General features: G+C 34.9%; 1 protein-coding gene across 1 annotated transcript in view; it reads right to left on the reverse strand.

Moving 5' to 3' along the window:
- The window catches only part of LRPPRC (leucine-rich pentatricopeptide repeat containing), a gene marked incomplete at its 3' end in the record, with an annotated part of 64,024 nt that extends 54,550 nt beyond the window's left edge, over positions 1-9,474 (reverse strand). Inside the window, exons 1-10 of the mRNA XM_010294600.1 lie at positions 9,275-9,474; positions 6,162-6,284; positions 5,318-5,439; positions 5,144-5,202; positions 4,309-4,395; positions 3,673-3,799; positions 2,504-2,648; positions 1,597-1,739; positions 1,213-1,318; positions 1,024-1,131 (exon numbers count right to left, since the gene is read on the reverse strand). Of these exons, the coding sequence (XP_010292902.1) occupies positions 1,024-1,131; positions 1,213-1,318; positions 1,597-1,739; positions 2,504-2,648; positions 3,673-3,799; positions 4,309-4,395; positions 5,144-5,202; positions 5,318-5,439; positions 6,162-6,284; positions 9,275-9,470 (1,216 nt within the window). The remainder of the gene's footprint in view (positions 1-1,023; positions 1,132-1,212; positions 1,319-1,596; positions 1,740-2,503; positions 2,649-3,672; positions 3,800-4,308; positions 4,396-5,143; positions 5,203-5,317; positions 5,440-6,161; positions 6,285-9,274) is intronic.
- Positions 9,475-18,355: the final 8,881 nt, after the last annotated feature.

Consider the following 18,355-nt stretch of genomic DNA (forward strand, 5'->3'; position numbering starts at 1 on the left):
TTAATAAAAACTGAATATTGTTTTCACAAAGGCTTTTTGAAAAAGACTTAAGACATTTTTATAGCCAGAAACAATTAGGGAATACTTGTTTCAGCATTTCTTCCACACTGGAATGTGACTGTATATTTAAGATAAAATTGCGATATGAAGAGTCTGCTAAAAGCACTTTTTTTTTGTTTGTGCATTTTGTTTGTCACCCAGTGTCACACTAACAACTCTGCATCTCATTCTAAAGCACATTATACTGTGAGATAAGATGAAAAAGACAGTTTTTTGTTTCCCCAAGGGGGAAGTACTTCTGTTAAAAGCATCTTTTTACAATACCATTCTTTCTGAATTACCAATAACGCAAACCAAAGAATTAGATATTGTACTCTAAAATTTAATATTTGTTCAATTCTTATTCATATCCTGTAGACATCCCCATGTGTAACAGGGGAAAGTGTGCTAAATGCTTAAACCTATTTAAAAATCCCAAAGATTGAGCATTTCTGTCCTTCAATCAGTATGCTGTCAGGTCAGGCTCACACATTCAGCCATGTAAGTTCTCCTGCAGTTTTTATTATCGTAACAAAACTCACATTTGGCTTGTCAGGTAAATAGTAAGAAGTTGGCTTGAAAAAAGGATTGGGTTTGCAGTCCAAGACAGCTATATTATAACATAATCTTACTTTTAAATGCTTCTCTCAGATTCCAGTTTCTTCAAGAGTAAACTCAGTAAAAGGTAATGAGCAGCAAAAAGAATCAGTGGAAGGCAGAAAGAACGTGAAGGGTTAAAAAGATAATTAAACACTCTCACAAACCTTTCTATGCAAAGGTAGACTTTAAATTTGTAGAAAAGTACCATGATTAGGAAAGAAAGAAGATTTTGAAAAAAGTCTTTCTGAAGAAAAAACTGTTTGCAACAAAAAATACAGACAAGCAGCAAGGTCTTCGTTCACTTTCAAGAGTCTGCTGAATCTCCTAACAATGTTTTCATAGTAAGATATGTGCACTAGGTTTGCAATAAATGAAACAACTAACCTTTAAGATTCTTCTCTTTCTGGAACCCAACTAGCAGCGGCCAGGAATAATGAGGTCTGAGTGGCAAGCCTTCCTCTTTCATCATCTTCATCACATCAATGGCCAAGGCTGCAAAGATTCACAAGACAATTAAACAGTGACCAAGTACTTTAGATAAGCATATGTAAAATATCTAAATAAGCAGAGTACCTGATTTGTTGGCCTCCAAAGCACAACGCAAAATAAATGGTAACGGTGCTGAGTGCATTTTTGCTTCTTTTAACTCACTACAAAATTGCTTCAACTTGTTCATAGGCTGCGAAGAATTTAAAAAATCAATTTAATATTTTTTTCTATTTCACAAATTGTTAAGAATATCAGATTCTTCTAATGTTTAGGAAATGGATGTGACACATGCCAAACATGATTCCTTCATGAATTTCAATTTACTATGCAAATTGATATGAAATTTTAAAATCCTTCTTTTATTCTTTAAGAACCATGCAAAAAAACTTCCATTTTTCTTCACAGTTGCATCAAGCTAAATATACTGTTCCTAATATATTAAGAAAAGAGTATTACTGTTCTGCATACCAGATCTCTGTTTACACAGTGTTGCAAGAAGAAGCTACCCTGATCCACATTATCGCGCGATAAATGATTAAGAGACTTCAAAATATGGAAACTTATATCTTCAAAGCCGTGAGTTACCAGAGTCAAACACAGGTTCATTGCATCTAGCAATTGAAAAACAGAGAACAAATTTTAGAAGTACATATACATATTTTCACATTAAACTACTAAAATTAGTGAAAGCTAGGTTAAGTGTTTTACAAGTATCATTAGCATATTTTAAACATGATTAACCAATCAAATTTGAGACTACCCTTTTCAGAATTATATTTATCAATGAAATTTGCTTTTCCTGTTAGAAGACAGTGCCAAAAAATACAGAAGCATAACCACTGCAATATGATAGAAGGATACTAAATATAAGAAACACATTTCTAGACACGTCAAAAAGGAAAAAATAAGGTGAAGTGTATTTAACAGTTATCAAACAGATTATGCATACTGGGATCCAAAAGTGTCTTTAACTGTAGATAAAGGAAACTATATTCAGTGTTTAATCTCCCTTTTTATGATATTCACAAAGAAGGGCCAGAACAGGAATTAAAAGTATTGTTTGAAGAAAAGACTCCATGTTTACTGCTTTTCTATAAAAACGTAATGAATTTTAGAAGTTAAAAAAAATTTATAAATTAATTATTGTATGTAAATTATTAGAACACATTTTATAAAATTTAAATATAAACCAATTTGAAAGTAGTACAAATGAATCCACAAACTAATGGCAAAAATATCACTTTCCCTAAGCATTCAAGAGAAAAGAACTAAATTGTCGATTTTGGGTAACATTAGTTATTGTTGCAATTAAAAAAAAAAGCTTTCTCTCTCCACCCTGAGTAGCAAAACACTGCTGTAATAATCAAGTACATACCTGGAATTAATCCCTTTTCAAATCTTATGCGTTCTTTAATACCTTCGATGTACTGAGGATATCCAGCCCTGGCAAGGCTAAAAATTACCTGCATCAAAATCCTATCCATAAGGTACCCTTCACTCTTCTCAACCTCTTCCAGAGTCTGTAAATCAAAATAAATTTAACTTCAATAGACTCCAAAGTGATTCAAAATAGCATATACTAAAATAACAAAAAAAAAAAACCCACAGAAAAACAAAACTGAAGGGTTTTTTCCATTTTAAAAAACCACAGGGTTAGATACATAGAATATGGTAGAGAGAATACCAAAGATCTATAGAGAGGGCCTCAAACACCTTTAGACTGTGAAAAAGGGATATAAGAGGCAGTTCTCTCTATTACCTAAAAATATATGAAAACACCAGAGGTGTTCCCATTGTGAGATGACTTTCAAAAGAGATTACTTTGAAAAGACGAGAATGATTAATCAAACTTTTTGCTAGTGTTTGGAAGAAAGTTGGTTTACGAAGATTTGTTTAATTTGTAAGTCACAGAACAATATTATGTTTTGCACATCCTCTTCCTTGATTCAGTCCTCTCCATCTGATACTACTTATTAAACTCAAACCAATTTTCTTCTCTCATTCCTTTATGAATACTTCTTCGATTTTAAAAAAAAGAGATATATTCAAGTAAAGAATACTTGAAAAAAAATCAGCTACACAAAGGGCTGTAAGGTAGCATTATCTGATTCACACTTTCATAAAGTTGTTGGTATGAAAAAAAAAAATCAGTTTTACTGGAAAGACTTCGTGCCTTCAATGAGAGCCAAAGAATGACTCAATACGAGTAGTATAATCCAGGTTTATTTTTTATAAATATACAAATATTTCACGTGTACTATTTGCCTCTTTAAAAAAAAAACTGAATTATTAAATCACTACTGACAAACATATACTCTCAGAGTGAAAAGCAACTATCAAAAGACAAGCATTTTTCATAAGCTACGAGAATGCTTTCAGTTAACCAGTTATTCAGATGCAAAAAAAAAAAAATTAATTGCTGCAGACTAGGAGGAAACAAGTTATAAAATTCAGTATTATTCCTCCTACATAGATAAAAAGCATTCCAAAGTTGAATTGAACAAAAGATCAAACAAGTTGTATTTAAACTCAAACTTGCAATACCTTTTTGATGCTATCAGCATCACCCTTTTCAGCATACACATTCAGGAGTGATAAATAGGTGTCTGGACCTGGTTCAACACCAGCCATCCTCATGACTGAAAGGATATTTTCCGCACTCTTCATATCTCTAAAAGAATTCAGAAAAAATACCCTCAGTAGATTTAATCATTATAATGTTTATTGTGACTTCCACATTTTCTCATTAAATTAATTACAATTGGAAACAAAGACTGCAACAAGCATACAGAAACTTATTTTAAACCAAACAAATCTTGGAAGGTGAAAGTGAAAATCTTTTCATTATTATATTACTGAGAAAACTATTTCAACTTTAACAGTTGAAAAAGTTCAAAACTAAGTGCAGCAAAGTTCTTTTTCAAATAGTATTAAAGTGCCATAATTTATCTTGAAATTCAAGATCTTCAGACACAAGAAATACCTACTTTGTTAAATAGCCCCGTTTTGCTTCAAAAATGTGTAAAAAGACAATCTTCTATACATCATTAATAAAAACCATCACACTATTCTTGTGAATAGGGTGATGCCATTACAAGCAGCATGTAATTTTTCTGTACAGTATCACTTTATATTGTACTAAAACTAAAAGAAAACAAAACAGGTATTAAACAACATTACCCTGATCTTGCATGACCTTTTACAAGGCTACTGAATACTGCCTCAGTAATTGGGAGATCTTTGTTCTTCATAAATCCAAGAATCTTACTGCAAGACACAAGACAATGAATGATTAGGTTTTTGGGGTTTTTTTTCTCCTTTGAAAAGATAAACTACTGAGCTATTGCTGCTCTGCTGGACAAGTACTGCATCAAACAAAACCAAATCCTGATGTCACTGAGCAATTACATTTGGGGATGCTGCATAATATGCTCATAATTTGGTCATTTTAATTTTTCCAGATGAATTCTATTTGTCACTTTGAATCATGCCCACACAAGGCGGGGGCTGGGTTTTTTATTTTTCTCTTCCTTTTACTTATTTCTCATGCCCAGCAATCACACTGTTGCAACTTAACCTTGCTAAAATAAAAACATTAGACACATGTCCAGCAAGCCCTGCGTAACGACAACAAAACCCAGATTTATTACTATTTCATCCTTAGCCCAGTTAATTCTCAAATGCCTTTCCTAGTAGCCATTTTCTTATGTAGGCAGTAAGCCTCCATAATCTCACACTTTTTCACGCTGGCTCTAGAAATGACAAAGCAAGTTACTTTCTGAGCAACTTGAATACAATTTGATCTGAACACACTGGTCTATCACTTTTCTTTTGCTTGTGTAGGTTCCAGCTGTTTCTAAGAAACTGCTCTTCAGTGCTTGGTTAAAATATACTTTAACTCCCTCTTTGCTTTGCTCAATTTATAAGAATTACATTGAAATGAGTTTTAACATTGATGGTAGGGAATATGAGAAATTTTGTGGCAATCCCTTTAAACATAAATGCGAAAGAATACCTCGCTCCTTCAATGTCACCCTCATTGCAATAAGCAGCAATCAACCTTTGGTATGTAACCTACAGAAAACAAAAAGGGCGAGTTCATGATTTCCACCCAATAAATGAATGCTACTATTATGAATAGTAATAGAATGCACTATTATGAATGAAGATATCATAAAGGGGTACCTACTCGATTGGGCTGTACATTAGCTTCCTCCATCCTGGCCAAGAATTCCGTCGGAGAAAATTTATGCTCGTTCTGAAGGTAGACTTTAAGTAAAGCATTATAATGGCTTGTATCATACACAGCACCTAAGGAAATATTTTATCCAGTCAGTGAATGTAGATTCTCTGAATTCAACACAATTTTGTACCTTCCTCAAGCAATTAACTTCATATCAATTTTATTCTGTATGAACTTTATGTATAACGAGACTGCTTCCTTTTATGCACCTTTGAAGTATCAGACATCTATTTAAGAGCACACATCTGTTTATAAAAGGCTAAAACATAACAAGAGCACAGTAACATCAATGTGTGCGTGCTATCCCACAGTCTCTACAGTTGTGTTTATTTTACAGATTCAGCAATATTACTACGAAGAAGCAGTTCACCTATGCAACATCTATAGATAAATCAGTAACTTACAATTAAAAAATCATCTGATAAAATAGTTGGTTGCACTAGGAATACTCAGCCCACCAGATACCTAACAGAATATCTAACTTCTAACAGAAAAGTAAAATCCACTCTCACAATAATGAAAATCTAGCAAAAGTCCAATTTAAGCACCTTAATAATAAATCTAAAGGTTTGGTTGTTTTTTTGGTAACACCCCTAGATGTCAGTATAACTCGAAGAATAGGAAATAGGTCTCTCACTTGAATAATAGAAGCTAGCTTTTTTTAGTAATGGGTATTTGCTTTTGTAACCTAACATTTAAACATTTAAAATATGTTCAGACTTCTGTTACAAAGAAAGTAACTAAAGCACACAGCTGTTCTTGCAAGAGGGACTAACAAAAACCAACCTACCCAGTTCTTTCATCTTGTCCCATATCATATGGGCTAATTCTGTTCTTTCAGGTGACAATACCTCTGGTAAAAGAGCGCCACAACTTCGCAACAAAAGCAAGGTCTGGTTACTCCCTGGACACCCTGCAAGTGGAACACAACCACAGATTTCTTTGTAAATAATTATACATTTAAAATTAGAAAAAAAATTCAAGACTGACCCACTGAAATATTTAAGCGTTCTGTATAGAATAGAATCTTCTCCAAAACTGAAGTATTTTACTGAACAGGATACGCAAATAATTAAACAATGACAGTATGATGCTCTATCACGAAAAAGATTCATGATAAAACATGCTATTTAGTAAAATAATGAGCTCAGCTGAGCAGAAATTTTAAGTAGTACAACTCAAAATACTAAACTCAAATGATTTCATACTTTAAATCTCCTGATCTAAGATCCATAGATCATTTCATCCTAACCAGGACATAACTTTCTGGTAAATTTTTAAAATGGCAAAATACTTCATACCAATTCCACACTACTCCAAAACTAGTATTCAGAGACATTCCATATTTGAATTTCCATTTCCACTTCTGCCCATGCTCAATATAAAATAAATGAGATAATTTACATCTAGAGCATAGTGAAGGAAACTATGAATGTCTACCTTCTCTGACTTCTGCACTAGCCCGAGGATGTCGAAGAAGTAACTATGAACTCATCTATCTGTCTGTCTTGGACTTCACTACTATTCATAAGGCAAAGAAAGGCAGAGCTGTAGAATTTATCACAGATTACCCAATAAGCTGGAGACACAAAACTTTTTTCAATCACATCTTTATATGCACACCCAGCAATTTCTAATAAAAAGGAGAGTTCCTTTAAAAAGCAGCATACTGTAAAGGGAAAAACAAACAAACAAAAGGCAAAAAAAAATGTTGTCTATCCCTCTCCTAGCACAGAGAAAGGTATAATTCAGAAGTAATTTCCTCTAACAAGGAGCAAGACAAATGTTCACATACAACATCGAAAACCTTACAGATTTTTTTCATCATTGCCCTCAGAGACATACATGCAGACTTGAAAGACTCAGACTTCCAAAATGACTTCAAGTCTAAAGCATCTCTAATGCTTTATAAGTTACTGACAAATCATCATGCCAACACTCCAGAGTTGTGTACAGCCCAGCACAGAGGCAGGAGCTGTTGCCAGTAAAGATATCTCCAGCTGCTGCTGACCACTGTAAGTGTAATTTCTAATTATACAGAGCTGCAGAAACAGCTACATACAACTATAAAATAATGGCAAAATAAAGTAAAAAAAACCTCAACAGCAGAAAGCTAAATACTCTCTAGGTTTAGAACTTCAGGCACCAAACAGGACTAGCAAATCTAGGATACCACATAACTAATGCAAACTACGTTGCAAGAGTGCAATCTACAGCAGAAAAGTTACTCATACAGAGTAAACTCATCTAGAAAGACAGCCAGCCAGTAGTGGGAAAAAACTAGGCAATAATGAGAAAGGAAGAGAAAAAAAGTCAACATATTGAGGGGGCAAGTACAAATTGCAAATGGGGATTTGAACTTCTGAAGACATAATGGAGCAGTGAGGTAAGTCATACCTGACTAACTTTTAAATCCCTGCATACATTCAGTTCATGCAATAAAAATGCCAACACATCTCCAGTTTCACAATGCCAGTGTTACAATAGTGACCAAGTACCTTGAAAAGTCAAAAGAAACCGGAAAAGGTTTGGCAATATGAGTATAGAAAGATGCAGGACAAGATCCAAAGCAAGCACCTTCCTTGGGCATTTTTTGTTGTAATTAGAAACGGAAGAACAACACAAACACAGTCAAATCTTTTTAAGAAATCCACAATAACTAACCTCCCACACTTTTACTATATTAGTTTTCAACATTATTAATAAAAAAAAAGACTGGATTTTTCATATGGAAATGATTTATTTGAATAGCATCCTAGTTAAATCTCTTGGTAACTTCCATGTTTGTTGGTTTTTATTGTGGGCTTTTTTTTAATATACTTACACATCCAAAGGAAACCACTATAAACAATTAAGTTTTTTGTTAATACAACTTCCTAAGAACCATGTAACTAATCAAATATCATCAAGAACTGTGATTTGCAGATAAGCTTAGAGACATAAAATTCTTGCCAATCCACACTCACAAATTCTAAGTTTATAGCTAAAAAAGAAAAAGCAGTCAGAATCAAAAAGGATATCACAAGCAAAAAGGAAAAACTTAGTTCGACAGGAAGAGAGCATGAACTGAAGACTCAACTTTTAAACAGTGACCAGCAAAACTCTTATAAGCACAATCCCAGATATACAAGCCAGTGACAGTCCAGAAGAATACGCAGAAAAGTTTAAAATTAAAACAATACATGCTTTCATTGTTAAATATACTCACCAATATTCATCAAATATCTCCATTGACTCACCGTAACTAGTACCAAACTTCATCAACTGTGGTACCTTGTTTGCAAAATATTAATACAGTCTGGCTATTTTTAGCCAAATATTTATTGAATCTGACAGAATGAACCATGCCTCAGCTGTTTATTTTTGTTTTATTCAAAAAATAAAGCTTTCTTGTCCTGAATAGCCACAGCTACCAGGGAATGGGGAAGCTTGGGGATCACCTCCACATTTCCCTGTATAGTTCCATTTTAAAACAAATGGCCTCTTAAGGACAGCATGGTTTATTATAAACATTTTAAAAGTATACTGTGTAAAACAGACAGACATGATCCCTATTCAGAGTTCACAGTACAGTTATATGAGGAAGGCGTAACATTACCAGATAAAAATCCACAATAAGCAAGACAATATGATGAGACGTCTTAAAAGCACAGTTTTTTTTTCATTTTTTATAAATTCGCAAAGACATAAAAACCTAGAAATGCAAATGTGAACATTTAAAGGAAAATAACATCTCTAAAGCATTTAATCTTCATCTGTTCATCATTATATGCAGTAGATTAAACAAAATCCAAAGACAAACCATAAATCAGAACTCTTTCAAATAATTTCCTTGGTCTGATGAATCATTATATTGCAGCTTAAAATGTAGCTTTTGTTGTGTTTTAACTGGAAGCAACTTACCTGTTTTGCATATTCCATGGAAGATTTTTAGTAGAAGGGCTTTAGGGATGCGGCCAGTTTTTCTGACAGAGTTATCCAGTTTATTTAATGCCCAGTCAAACTGCCAGGTCCGTCTGTTTTGAATTTCTGAAATTGGTTCTTCTTTAACACCTCCCTCCTGCTGAGGTGCAATTGTGAGGAACCTTATTTGGTACATAATATTTCTGCTGAAATAAAAACAAACAAACAAACAAAAGAGAGATTACATTCTGTGACTCGTTTTGCAACTCCACTAGTCATACAACACCAAAAAGATTATGTGCTTTATTTCTTGCTAATGAAGAGTTTCTCAAAACATTCCATATTGATATAAACAAATGCAGGTGATTCATTTCAGTGTCTTTTTACTTAAAAAGGTAGTAATGTATATTTTCTCACAGTGACAACTTTTCTGCTGAGATTTTCAGGTAATATCATGAGTTAAATATTTCAAATACTGCTCCCAAGAAGTACAGTCTATTGTCCCATTATATCTCAAAAAAGCTCTCACAGGCTTTTCAAAAAATTATTCCAAGAATATAGTCACAGACTTCTGTTCCAGAAGACAGCAAATCAAGTCAGCAAATCATACCTTTCTTTTCAATTAAAATACACAAACTAATGGAGAGGCTACTGTTTCAGACAAATGTATCAAACATAAGAATAACAGGATCATTCCGTGTTCTTCAGAATTTACATTAAAGAACACGAAGTGGTCATCCTCTGACATAAATCAAACATCAACACTGGATTTAAGTATTTGTTTTTCTCAAAGTATGACAATGACAATAAACGTAACGAGGAAGTGTTCTTATCTCTAGCAAAACAATAAGAGCTTGCCTTTTTTTTTTTTTAATAAAAAAGAACAAGTTGATGTATATAACAATATGACCATGCTATTTGTGCCACTGAGGAATTGTGAACAGCATTCGCAGGACAAATTATTGTTACACACGTGCATTTTTGGAAGTCTGTTCTCAATAGGTCTTACAACTGCATAAAATAAACCAGACTATCCTCCTCCAGAATCCTACACAAAGGAAGTAACACATGCTCAATGGCAAAAAGAAGATTCAGCGACTTGTGAAATTGCCCTCCCTGGCCTCTGGCTCTCTAGCAAGTTCTTCAGCTAAATTTCCCCAAGGTCTCTAGACTAGTTCCAAGAAAAATTAGTTGTTGTATTCCCTACTGTTAGAGATGCTCCAGGAGTCCTACATTTTCTTGAAAAGGCAGCTTAAAAGTGAGGACTGCTGGCATTCTCTACAAAATTATCTCCCACGCCTAGAGCTTTTTCACAGGTATATAATATCCATTGCTGGTTGGTTTCTCACCAACCAGTACCAGTTTAAGGCCCTAGCAGAGGGAATCCAGTGGAGGAGAAAAAGCTCGCCGGCAATTCAGTGTTTCAGCAGCATTGACTGCAATCTACTAAGTGACAGAAAGAGCATCAGTGAGGCACACACCACGTATGGTGGAAAAAACGGAGTGGTGGTTTGTCATCTGATTGCCTAGTAGCCCAAAGACCACTCTTTTTCCTTGCTGTTTGATAACCTCATTTGGTAACTGAGCAGGCCGTAAGTTCCAAGAGTAAAGTTCTTTAAACAAAACCATCCTGAAGCAGAGTCTCTTTCCTAATAGAGCTGTGAAAAGAGTTTAATAGGAGATCTGTTTGATTTCTGAAGGCATTAAAAAAAAATCCTTTATTAATGAGGAACATCACTACCATTATGCATTATCTTTTTCAAGCAGGCAAATTTTACACTGCCGAATCTCCTCAAGTTTCTTCCTGAAGAACTTTCCAGAAGCCAGCAAATTATCTGCATTTCATTTGGCTAGGTAAATGACAAGGAAGAAAGAATTGGAGAAGGGAAAAATTAAAAAAGCCAAAAAGGAGAGATTCCTTCCTTCAGTCTCAGTTCTATCTCCGTCTAGACGCAAGTTCCCACTGAATCCTAGAGCTAGCCAAACTAGCTCTCATTTTATTCAGATCCCTCTGTGAGCTTATTTAAGTCACTAACTTGGCACAATACCCATCACCCCCTTCTACAAAAAAACAATTATTGTTCCTTCAGGTTGGAGTGGAAATAGTTCACAAAGTCCAAAAACCACCAGACGAACCAGAAAAAAAGAAAGGGAGTAGGAATAGGTGGGTAAAATCACAGGAACTAAGGGGAAAAAGAATAAACTGAAACACCACTTTTGGTGGTAAGCAGCTCATCAGATCAACGCTATCAAACTTTTTTTTTTTTGCTACTAGTAACACCATCTCTCACTAGAAGTATTTCCAAGGGTGTCATTTTCCCCGATTCTTTCCTTCCTTTTCCTATTCTCCTTCTACCGCATCATATAACCAAAGACAGGATACTATCCCTTAGAGTAAAATCCAGTAGTACAAGGTAAGAGTAACAGTAAGATACTAAATCTTAAGTCCTTTTGGCTGTAACAACCAAATGAGATATCTGCGACTTAGATAAACTCATTAATAACACATAAATAGCAATACTCAACTATGAGCTAGCCACTGGAGAGCTGCAAGAATGAAACTGTAATGATTGCAAGTTATTTCTCTATTTTTTCTTAAAGATACAGATAAAACAAGAAAATGGTATCATTCACTCATACATCCATTAAAAAGGCTACGTGAAAGCTTTTCAGAATCCTTCAAGTCAGGTTGAAAAAATGCTTTGGAAGCAAGCAGCAACACAGGACTTACTGCCTTTGTAACGCAGAAATGTACACTTTGATTTCCATTAAAAATCAAAGCACAAGCAGACAAAACTCCTGTGCTTCAGATTAAAATGTCTTTTTCTATTAAAATCTGCTACTGTTTTCAGTATTTTGCAAATTATTGAATTATACCTTACGCCACATAGCACACTTGTAACTGTAAACTAACAGATATCTACAAATCTTAGCCTAAGGCCTGTGCTGTTTTGAGAAAGCCATCTTTGTAAGATTCTGCACATCAGAAGTCACAAACGTTTTAAAGCACTTCCATAGCTCCATCAGACTAAGTATGAAGATAAAGACATTACACACATGCTCAAAATATGCTGATTAACAGCATGAGAGGACTCTAAAGCTTCATCTGTTACTAAACTCTCCCTGTTTAGCATTTAGCATGATGCTGTTTAAAACTTAAGTTCAGAATATTATACTACATGAGATGCTTCACGTGCATCCTGTAAAATATTATACTCTTATCTGAAATGTTTTTGTTTTTTTCTATTTACCCACCCATCCCCTCTGATACTATCAAATATGGTACTGGTGTTTGTTAATTTATACTGATTAAAGATATTTTAAAGAATAGCAACTTGGGAGTCTGAGTTTTAGTTTTATACAGTCAGGGGAAAACAGTATAAGAATATAAAACAACCTGAGGAACTCAAACTTCCACTAGCATCCACCTACATTACCATTATCAATCTGAAATATAATGTCTAGCACAAGACTTGGGTGTACCTTATCATCTGTAGGCTTTCAGCATTTGAATAAATTACACTTTCAGCATGATTTAAGGCACTGTGTAATGCTAAGCCAATCCCATAGTAAGAATTTGTTAAAAATAACTGGCTTCAAAAGCTGGATGAAGCTGCAGGCATCTACTATTTTGAATTTGGTTCTTAGCACTACAAATCAACTAAGAACACAAAACTTAAGAGAAAATGCAGTTTAAAAAAATGCTAAGAGCTCACTGTTCCAAAAGATGAAAGACAGCTTCCAAAAAAATGCAAACTTAACAAATTAAGGGACACAGCATCAGGTTTGATTTCACACAATCAAGTGAAGGACAGAAGAATGCAGTACACAACATGCTGAAAATTGATACCAATGGCACAACCTCACCATGACACCAAAAAAGAAGTTAACAAAATGAAGCAGTTATTCATGCATCAGGAATCTTCAACAACCTTGTGCAGTTGTTCTTCAATTTTTAGAAGTTAAGAAAGAACACATGATTAAGGAGAACTAAAAAAAAAGCAAGGATAAAAAAAATCAAGAAGGCCATGTTAGCCATTTCAGTCAGGAAGTCACATGAAAAGGCAGCAAGAAAGGCTTCTAAATAGAAGATGATTTTAGAAAATACACATACCTCTTCAAAGGGAAAAAATTTACAGGTCATATACCGTTTTGCTTTCAAAAATGCTAACTGCAAACATACTATGTAAATTTTAACCATTTTACCATTACTCAATTTTAACAAGGAGAGGGGAGTGTAGGTGAGAAAAGGGAAGAACAATGCAAGTAATTTCTGGAAACATCAAGATATGTTACATTTAAGACACAGTAATGGACCTTACTCAAACTCCAGTCCTTTGGAATGGAAAAATTCATTAAAGTTTTGGGGAAAAACAGAAGCATAATCAATGGGAAAAAAAAAAAACCCCACACACAACAAACCAGATTTATGTACAGGCTTTAGCACCATGTTACCTGACAATCTCATAAGCAAAACACGGAGATACAATGTACTTTCAGTTACAAAAATACGGGTTCAGTAGTTGTTTAAAAAAAATTTAAAGAAAATATGTATATAAAATTAAAATGTGCTTATCGGGGTTTGTTTCAAAATTGGGAATATATTTTGTGGGATTCTAAATTAAGCTATTGCCTGACTCAACTGGGAAAAGACTCGTACGACCTATGCCCATTCAATAATAAACAATTTGGATGACAGAAGAGTTAATAAACTTATAAAATTTGTAGGTGACACCATAATGGTGGCAAATGCTTAGGAGAGTCTCAGACTTCAGAGTCATCTTGGATACTTGACATAATGGTCTGAAATCAACAAAAAGGAAACAATACGGACCAAAGAAAATTGTACTTTTTGGACAAAAAACAAAGGTAGAAACATAAGATGGCGTACAATTGGCTAGACAACAGTACAACCAAAAAAGTACTGAAAATGAGCCACTGCTAAACATGAAACATTACACAGCAAAACCTTTGATTCTTCAACTCCTAACAAATGCAACACAGATAAAATACAGAGAAAATAATTCTGCTTGTCATGGTGTGTTTACTCAAAAAAAACACCCAAAAACCAAACAAAAAACCCCCACCAAAATCTAAACATCCCAAAAAACAAGTTTAAGAGACTCAAAAGACTCATCTATCCCATCCCACTCCCCAAGCAGAGAAGTAACTGTACCTAATCCATCAGGCATTACACTAGTAATATTAATTGTAATGAGTATTAGAGCAGGACACTTTGACAGTCAAACTTTCTCATTTGGAAGCTATAAAGTTGTGGGGTTTTTTTTTTCCCCTTCCTAATTTATTATGTATGACCTTGGCATTTCTGATCCTGCCTCGGTTCTAGATGTTACGTTTTCCAGTCTTATGAAGTAACCACATTTTTTCAACTGTTTTAATTAACTTTGTACAGAATTAAATGCTATGCTACATCGAAAAATGCATGATACTTCTCCAAGGGCTACAAAGAATGCCAAGTATTTACTTCATCAATTACCTTTAAACAGCATTTTAAGATTTTCTCCATGTGAAACACTGTATTTGTAAGCATGTGAAGCTGCACAATAGACTTCAGATCTGTTTGAATTAGCAATCTGATTCTTCCCCAACAAGTGTAATTTCTATTTACTAAGCTTCAGAACTGTGTTTCTTTGTACCTACTCAGAGAAGCTCAAAAGGATATATTAAGCCCTATAACGTGAATTCTCTCCTACTCCCACAATCACAAGAGTAGAAGTAGCCTTCTGATATTTGAGCCTTTACATAATTCTACCTTTACACCATTTACAGCTTTGGCTCTACAACTATGAGGATTAGACCTTGCCTACACACAAAAAGTTAACCAATTGCACACTTGTAATCCCAACACACAACCACCCACTATTTAACGGTAACTTTTCACCTCCAATTTAGCTTACAATATTTGGGAAGTAGTTGAAGATAAACTTGTAAAAAAACTTATGCAGAGATGAAGTGTGCATGGGGAAATTGATACCAAGTCAACTAGTAAAATTATTCTATGTTTGCAAAGGTTTAGTGAGAATCCCAGTACCATGCTAATGTACTTAAATGTTTTCCATATTTCTGAAGCGGACTAAAGGCAGTGCCTTCAGTTTTCCGAAGGAACACATCTTAAAGACCAGCCTGATGAAAAAATGTCCCAAAACTCAAAAATTAGGTGGTTCCAGCGCTTTCCCTGGCAGGACCAGGAAGTTTACTTTCTGTAAAATGTGACCAATTGCAAACACTCAGAAAAATAACTACGAAGCCACCACATGGATATTTGCCTCCGTTTATTAGAGCCCAAATAAGGCAGTTGCTACATTTTCTTTAAGGAAATTACTTGATATTTAGTTCTTTTTAAACTAAATAGGCAAAAGGTATATGAAATAGTTTTTAAAATACAAGCCATACTCAAAGTAGAATAATGGTAAACTTAAAAGAGTTAAAATTCATTACTGTACACAAAAGCACTACAGACTTAACATTAGTTAAATTTACTAAATATAAGACTAAATATATCACCTGGTATCCCAGCATGGTTCACATGACTGCTAAACAGTATCTCCCCTCACTTAGCTACAATCACCTACAAAAAAAGACCTCAACGTTTAGGCCACTGTATCCTTGTTTAAATGAGATACAGTAGGATCCTATGAGACAGAAAATTTTAAGATTTTTCATCTGGACTGAAAAACCTCAATTTTCTTGGACAGTATCTAAAAACTTTGCCTAGTGATTCACAAAAAGCAAAGCAGGAAGACTTTGCTTTGTGCTATTTCTTAGGAAGTCTCTAGACATTTTATGTCCATCAGTAAAATACATACAAACTACAACAACAGTGCAGCTTGTGAAACTTTACTATAACAAAGCATGGCTTCAGTATTACCAAAAGCAAGTCTACTGAATGCCTCCTCTGCACTTAAAGCCCATTGATTCTATTATTTTGCTAATGTAATTAAACATTCAATACTACATTTTTGTCCACTGGTGATGGATTGCTGAGTATGACAGTGAATAGCCAAAAGCAACTTGTTTGCAGCTAATTTAAAAAAAATGTACCATGCATTAAATGATGAATCACTTGGGTTTTTAACTTATGGCTTACCCAAAGCTCCAATCAAAACCCCCCATATCTGAAACAAGATTCTCTAAAAGGGTATTCTCCCTCCCATCTCACCAACGTGCTTAAATCTTGTACAAACACACAACAACGTACCAAAAGTCCACAGTCTTTACAAGGACAACTTGAAAAGCATTGCACATGGTACCTTCTTACCAACTTCATCAGCAATCGCTCCTCTGAATAGAACAGAGATCTTACAAAAAGCTGAAGTTTTCACTACACCACAATTTGCTTTTGGGAAGATGCTCTTTGCTCCGCAGTCCCCAAAAGCGACATTTAAACTCACAGACAAGAATCTCAAACTGAAGAAGTGACAGCAAAGACAAAGATGCCTTGCAAGACTCTCATGTAGAGATTCCACTTGATTTTCCTCCTCAGCTTTACTTTTATGATCTATGCCTTGGGAGCCTAATTTTTCTCCTTTTCTCTGAGAACAGATAGGGTGTTGACTTCAGAATGAGTCAAGATGACTTCCTAGCACTCGCACATCTAAAAGTGTGGTTCAGCAAAAAAGCTGCATTGATCTAATACCACAGAGTCATCATGCAGGGTTCCCTCTTCTTTTGCCCGTTGTCCCACTCTTCCAGAGTTTATCACATCCTTAACTGATCCAAGAAAACCAGTCCATCTGTCAGAAAACTTATTCCTTGCAGTCTAACAAATGAAATCGGTCGAGAAATAAGTCCAAGGAGCACCCTGATTTAGAGCAGGACAAGCTGGCCAGCAATGGGAAGTGGTTCATGTGGGAAGAATAGAGCCAATGCCCTTCCTCCCAACACTAACCTTCCCACAGCAGCAAGCTGTAACATCAAACCATAACATAGTCACCTAGAGTATGTAGAATAAAGTCCCCAACAGATATTCTGATGTTAATTCAAAATCTACTCTGAACACTCATTGATTGAGAGGTTTGTTACAGCATTCTTGACAGTCAGCTACCAGCAGCAAATTTAAGCATTTCTTCCCTTAGTTGAAGCTTCTGTGAACAAAATTCCAGTAAATCATCTGTACTATATAAACCAGCACAGTGCTAAAGTTTGATATTGTAGGTCTGAAGTTTGTTGTATTGGTTTGTCATAGCTTGTTTATCTTCTTATAATTGCACGGCATGAGAGTGATGACAAATAGCTCAGTATATTTCACAGTTCATACAAAAGGTAGACAAGTGAAATAGTAAATTTGCCTTAGATCTGATCTGAGGCTGTTACTATGACATGCTCCTCAACCACCCAATGCAATCTGCTCTCCATCTACTGTCCTAATCCATTTTCAGAAGTTTAGATTAAATCGACACACAAAAAAAATGGGAACCACTCCCACAGTATATTCCATTGGCACAATCATGGTGTGGTTTCATGCAGCAGAGTGACAGGAACCATTGGTCATTGCAGGGAGACTATCTTTGCATAGCCACTGTCCAACTGTGGTCAAAGTCATCATTCCACCACAAACACAGATGCACTTCAAAGTACTGACACATAATTTGAAGCGTTATTTGCATGAAGGGTCACTTCTCTGTCCCGTGCATATCATGCTGGCTCTGAGCAGAAAAGCAACATATCCCGAGATTCTCTAAAATTACACAGGCATAACAAGTAGTCCACTCATCATTTGTGTACTCTACAGTTCGGCAATGGCAGTTAGGACTTTCCTGGAAAAATCAGATGCTTTGATAAAAACCTCTGCTTGAATGTGAACAGTTCTGTTACACATCTCTAAAGAAATTAAGAGATCTGCAAATTTTCTCTAATGGTTATTGTAATCAAAGCCTCAAACCTGCCTCTGAATTGACTTCAGTATGTTCAATGCCAAAGCAACTGTATCAAGCACATATAAACATAAAGTCATTTACTCAGTTCTCTTGCGAAATGCTGGATTATTCCTTGTTACTTATTTACTCTTATAACTCTGGGGTTTTTTCCCCCACTATTTCAGTTAGAACTTTATCAGTATTC

The sequence above is a fragment of the Phaethon lepturus genome, unplaced genomic scaffold (assembly GCF_000687285.1).
Source record: "Phaethon lepturus isolate BGI_N335 unplaced genomic scaffold, ASM68728v1 scaffold43349, whole genome shotgun sequence".
In the NCBI taxonomy this organism is placed as follows: Eukaryota; Metazoa; Chordata; class Aves; order Phaethontiformes; family Phaethontidae; genus Phaethon; species Phaethon lepturus.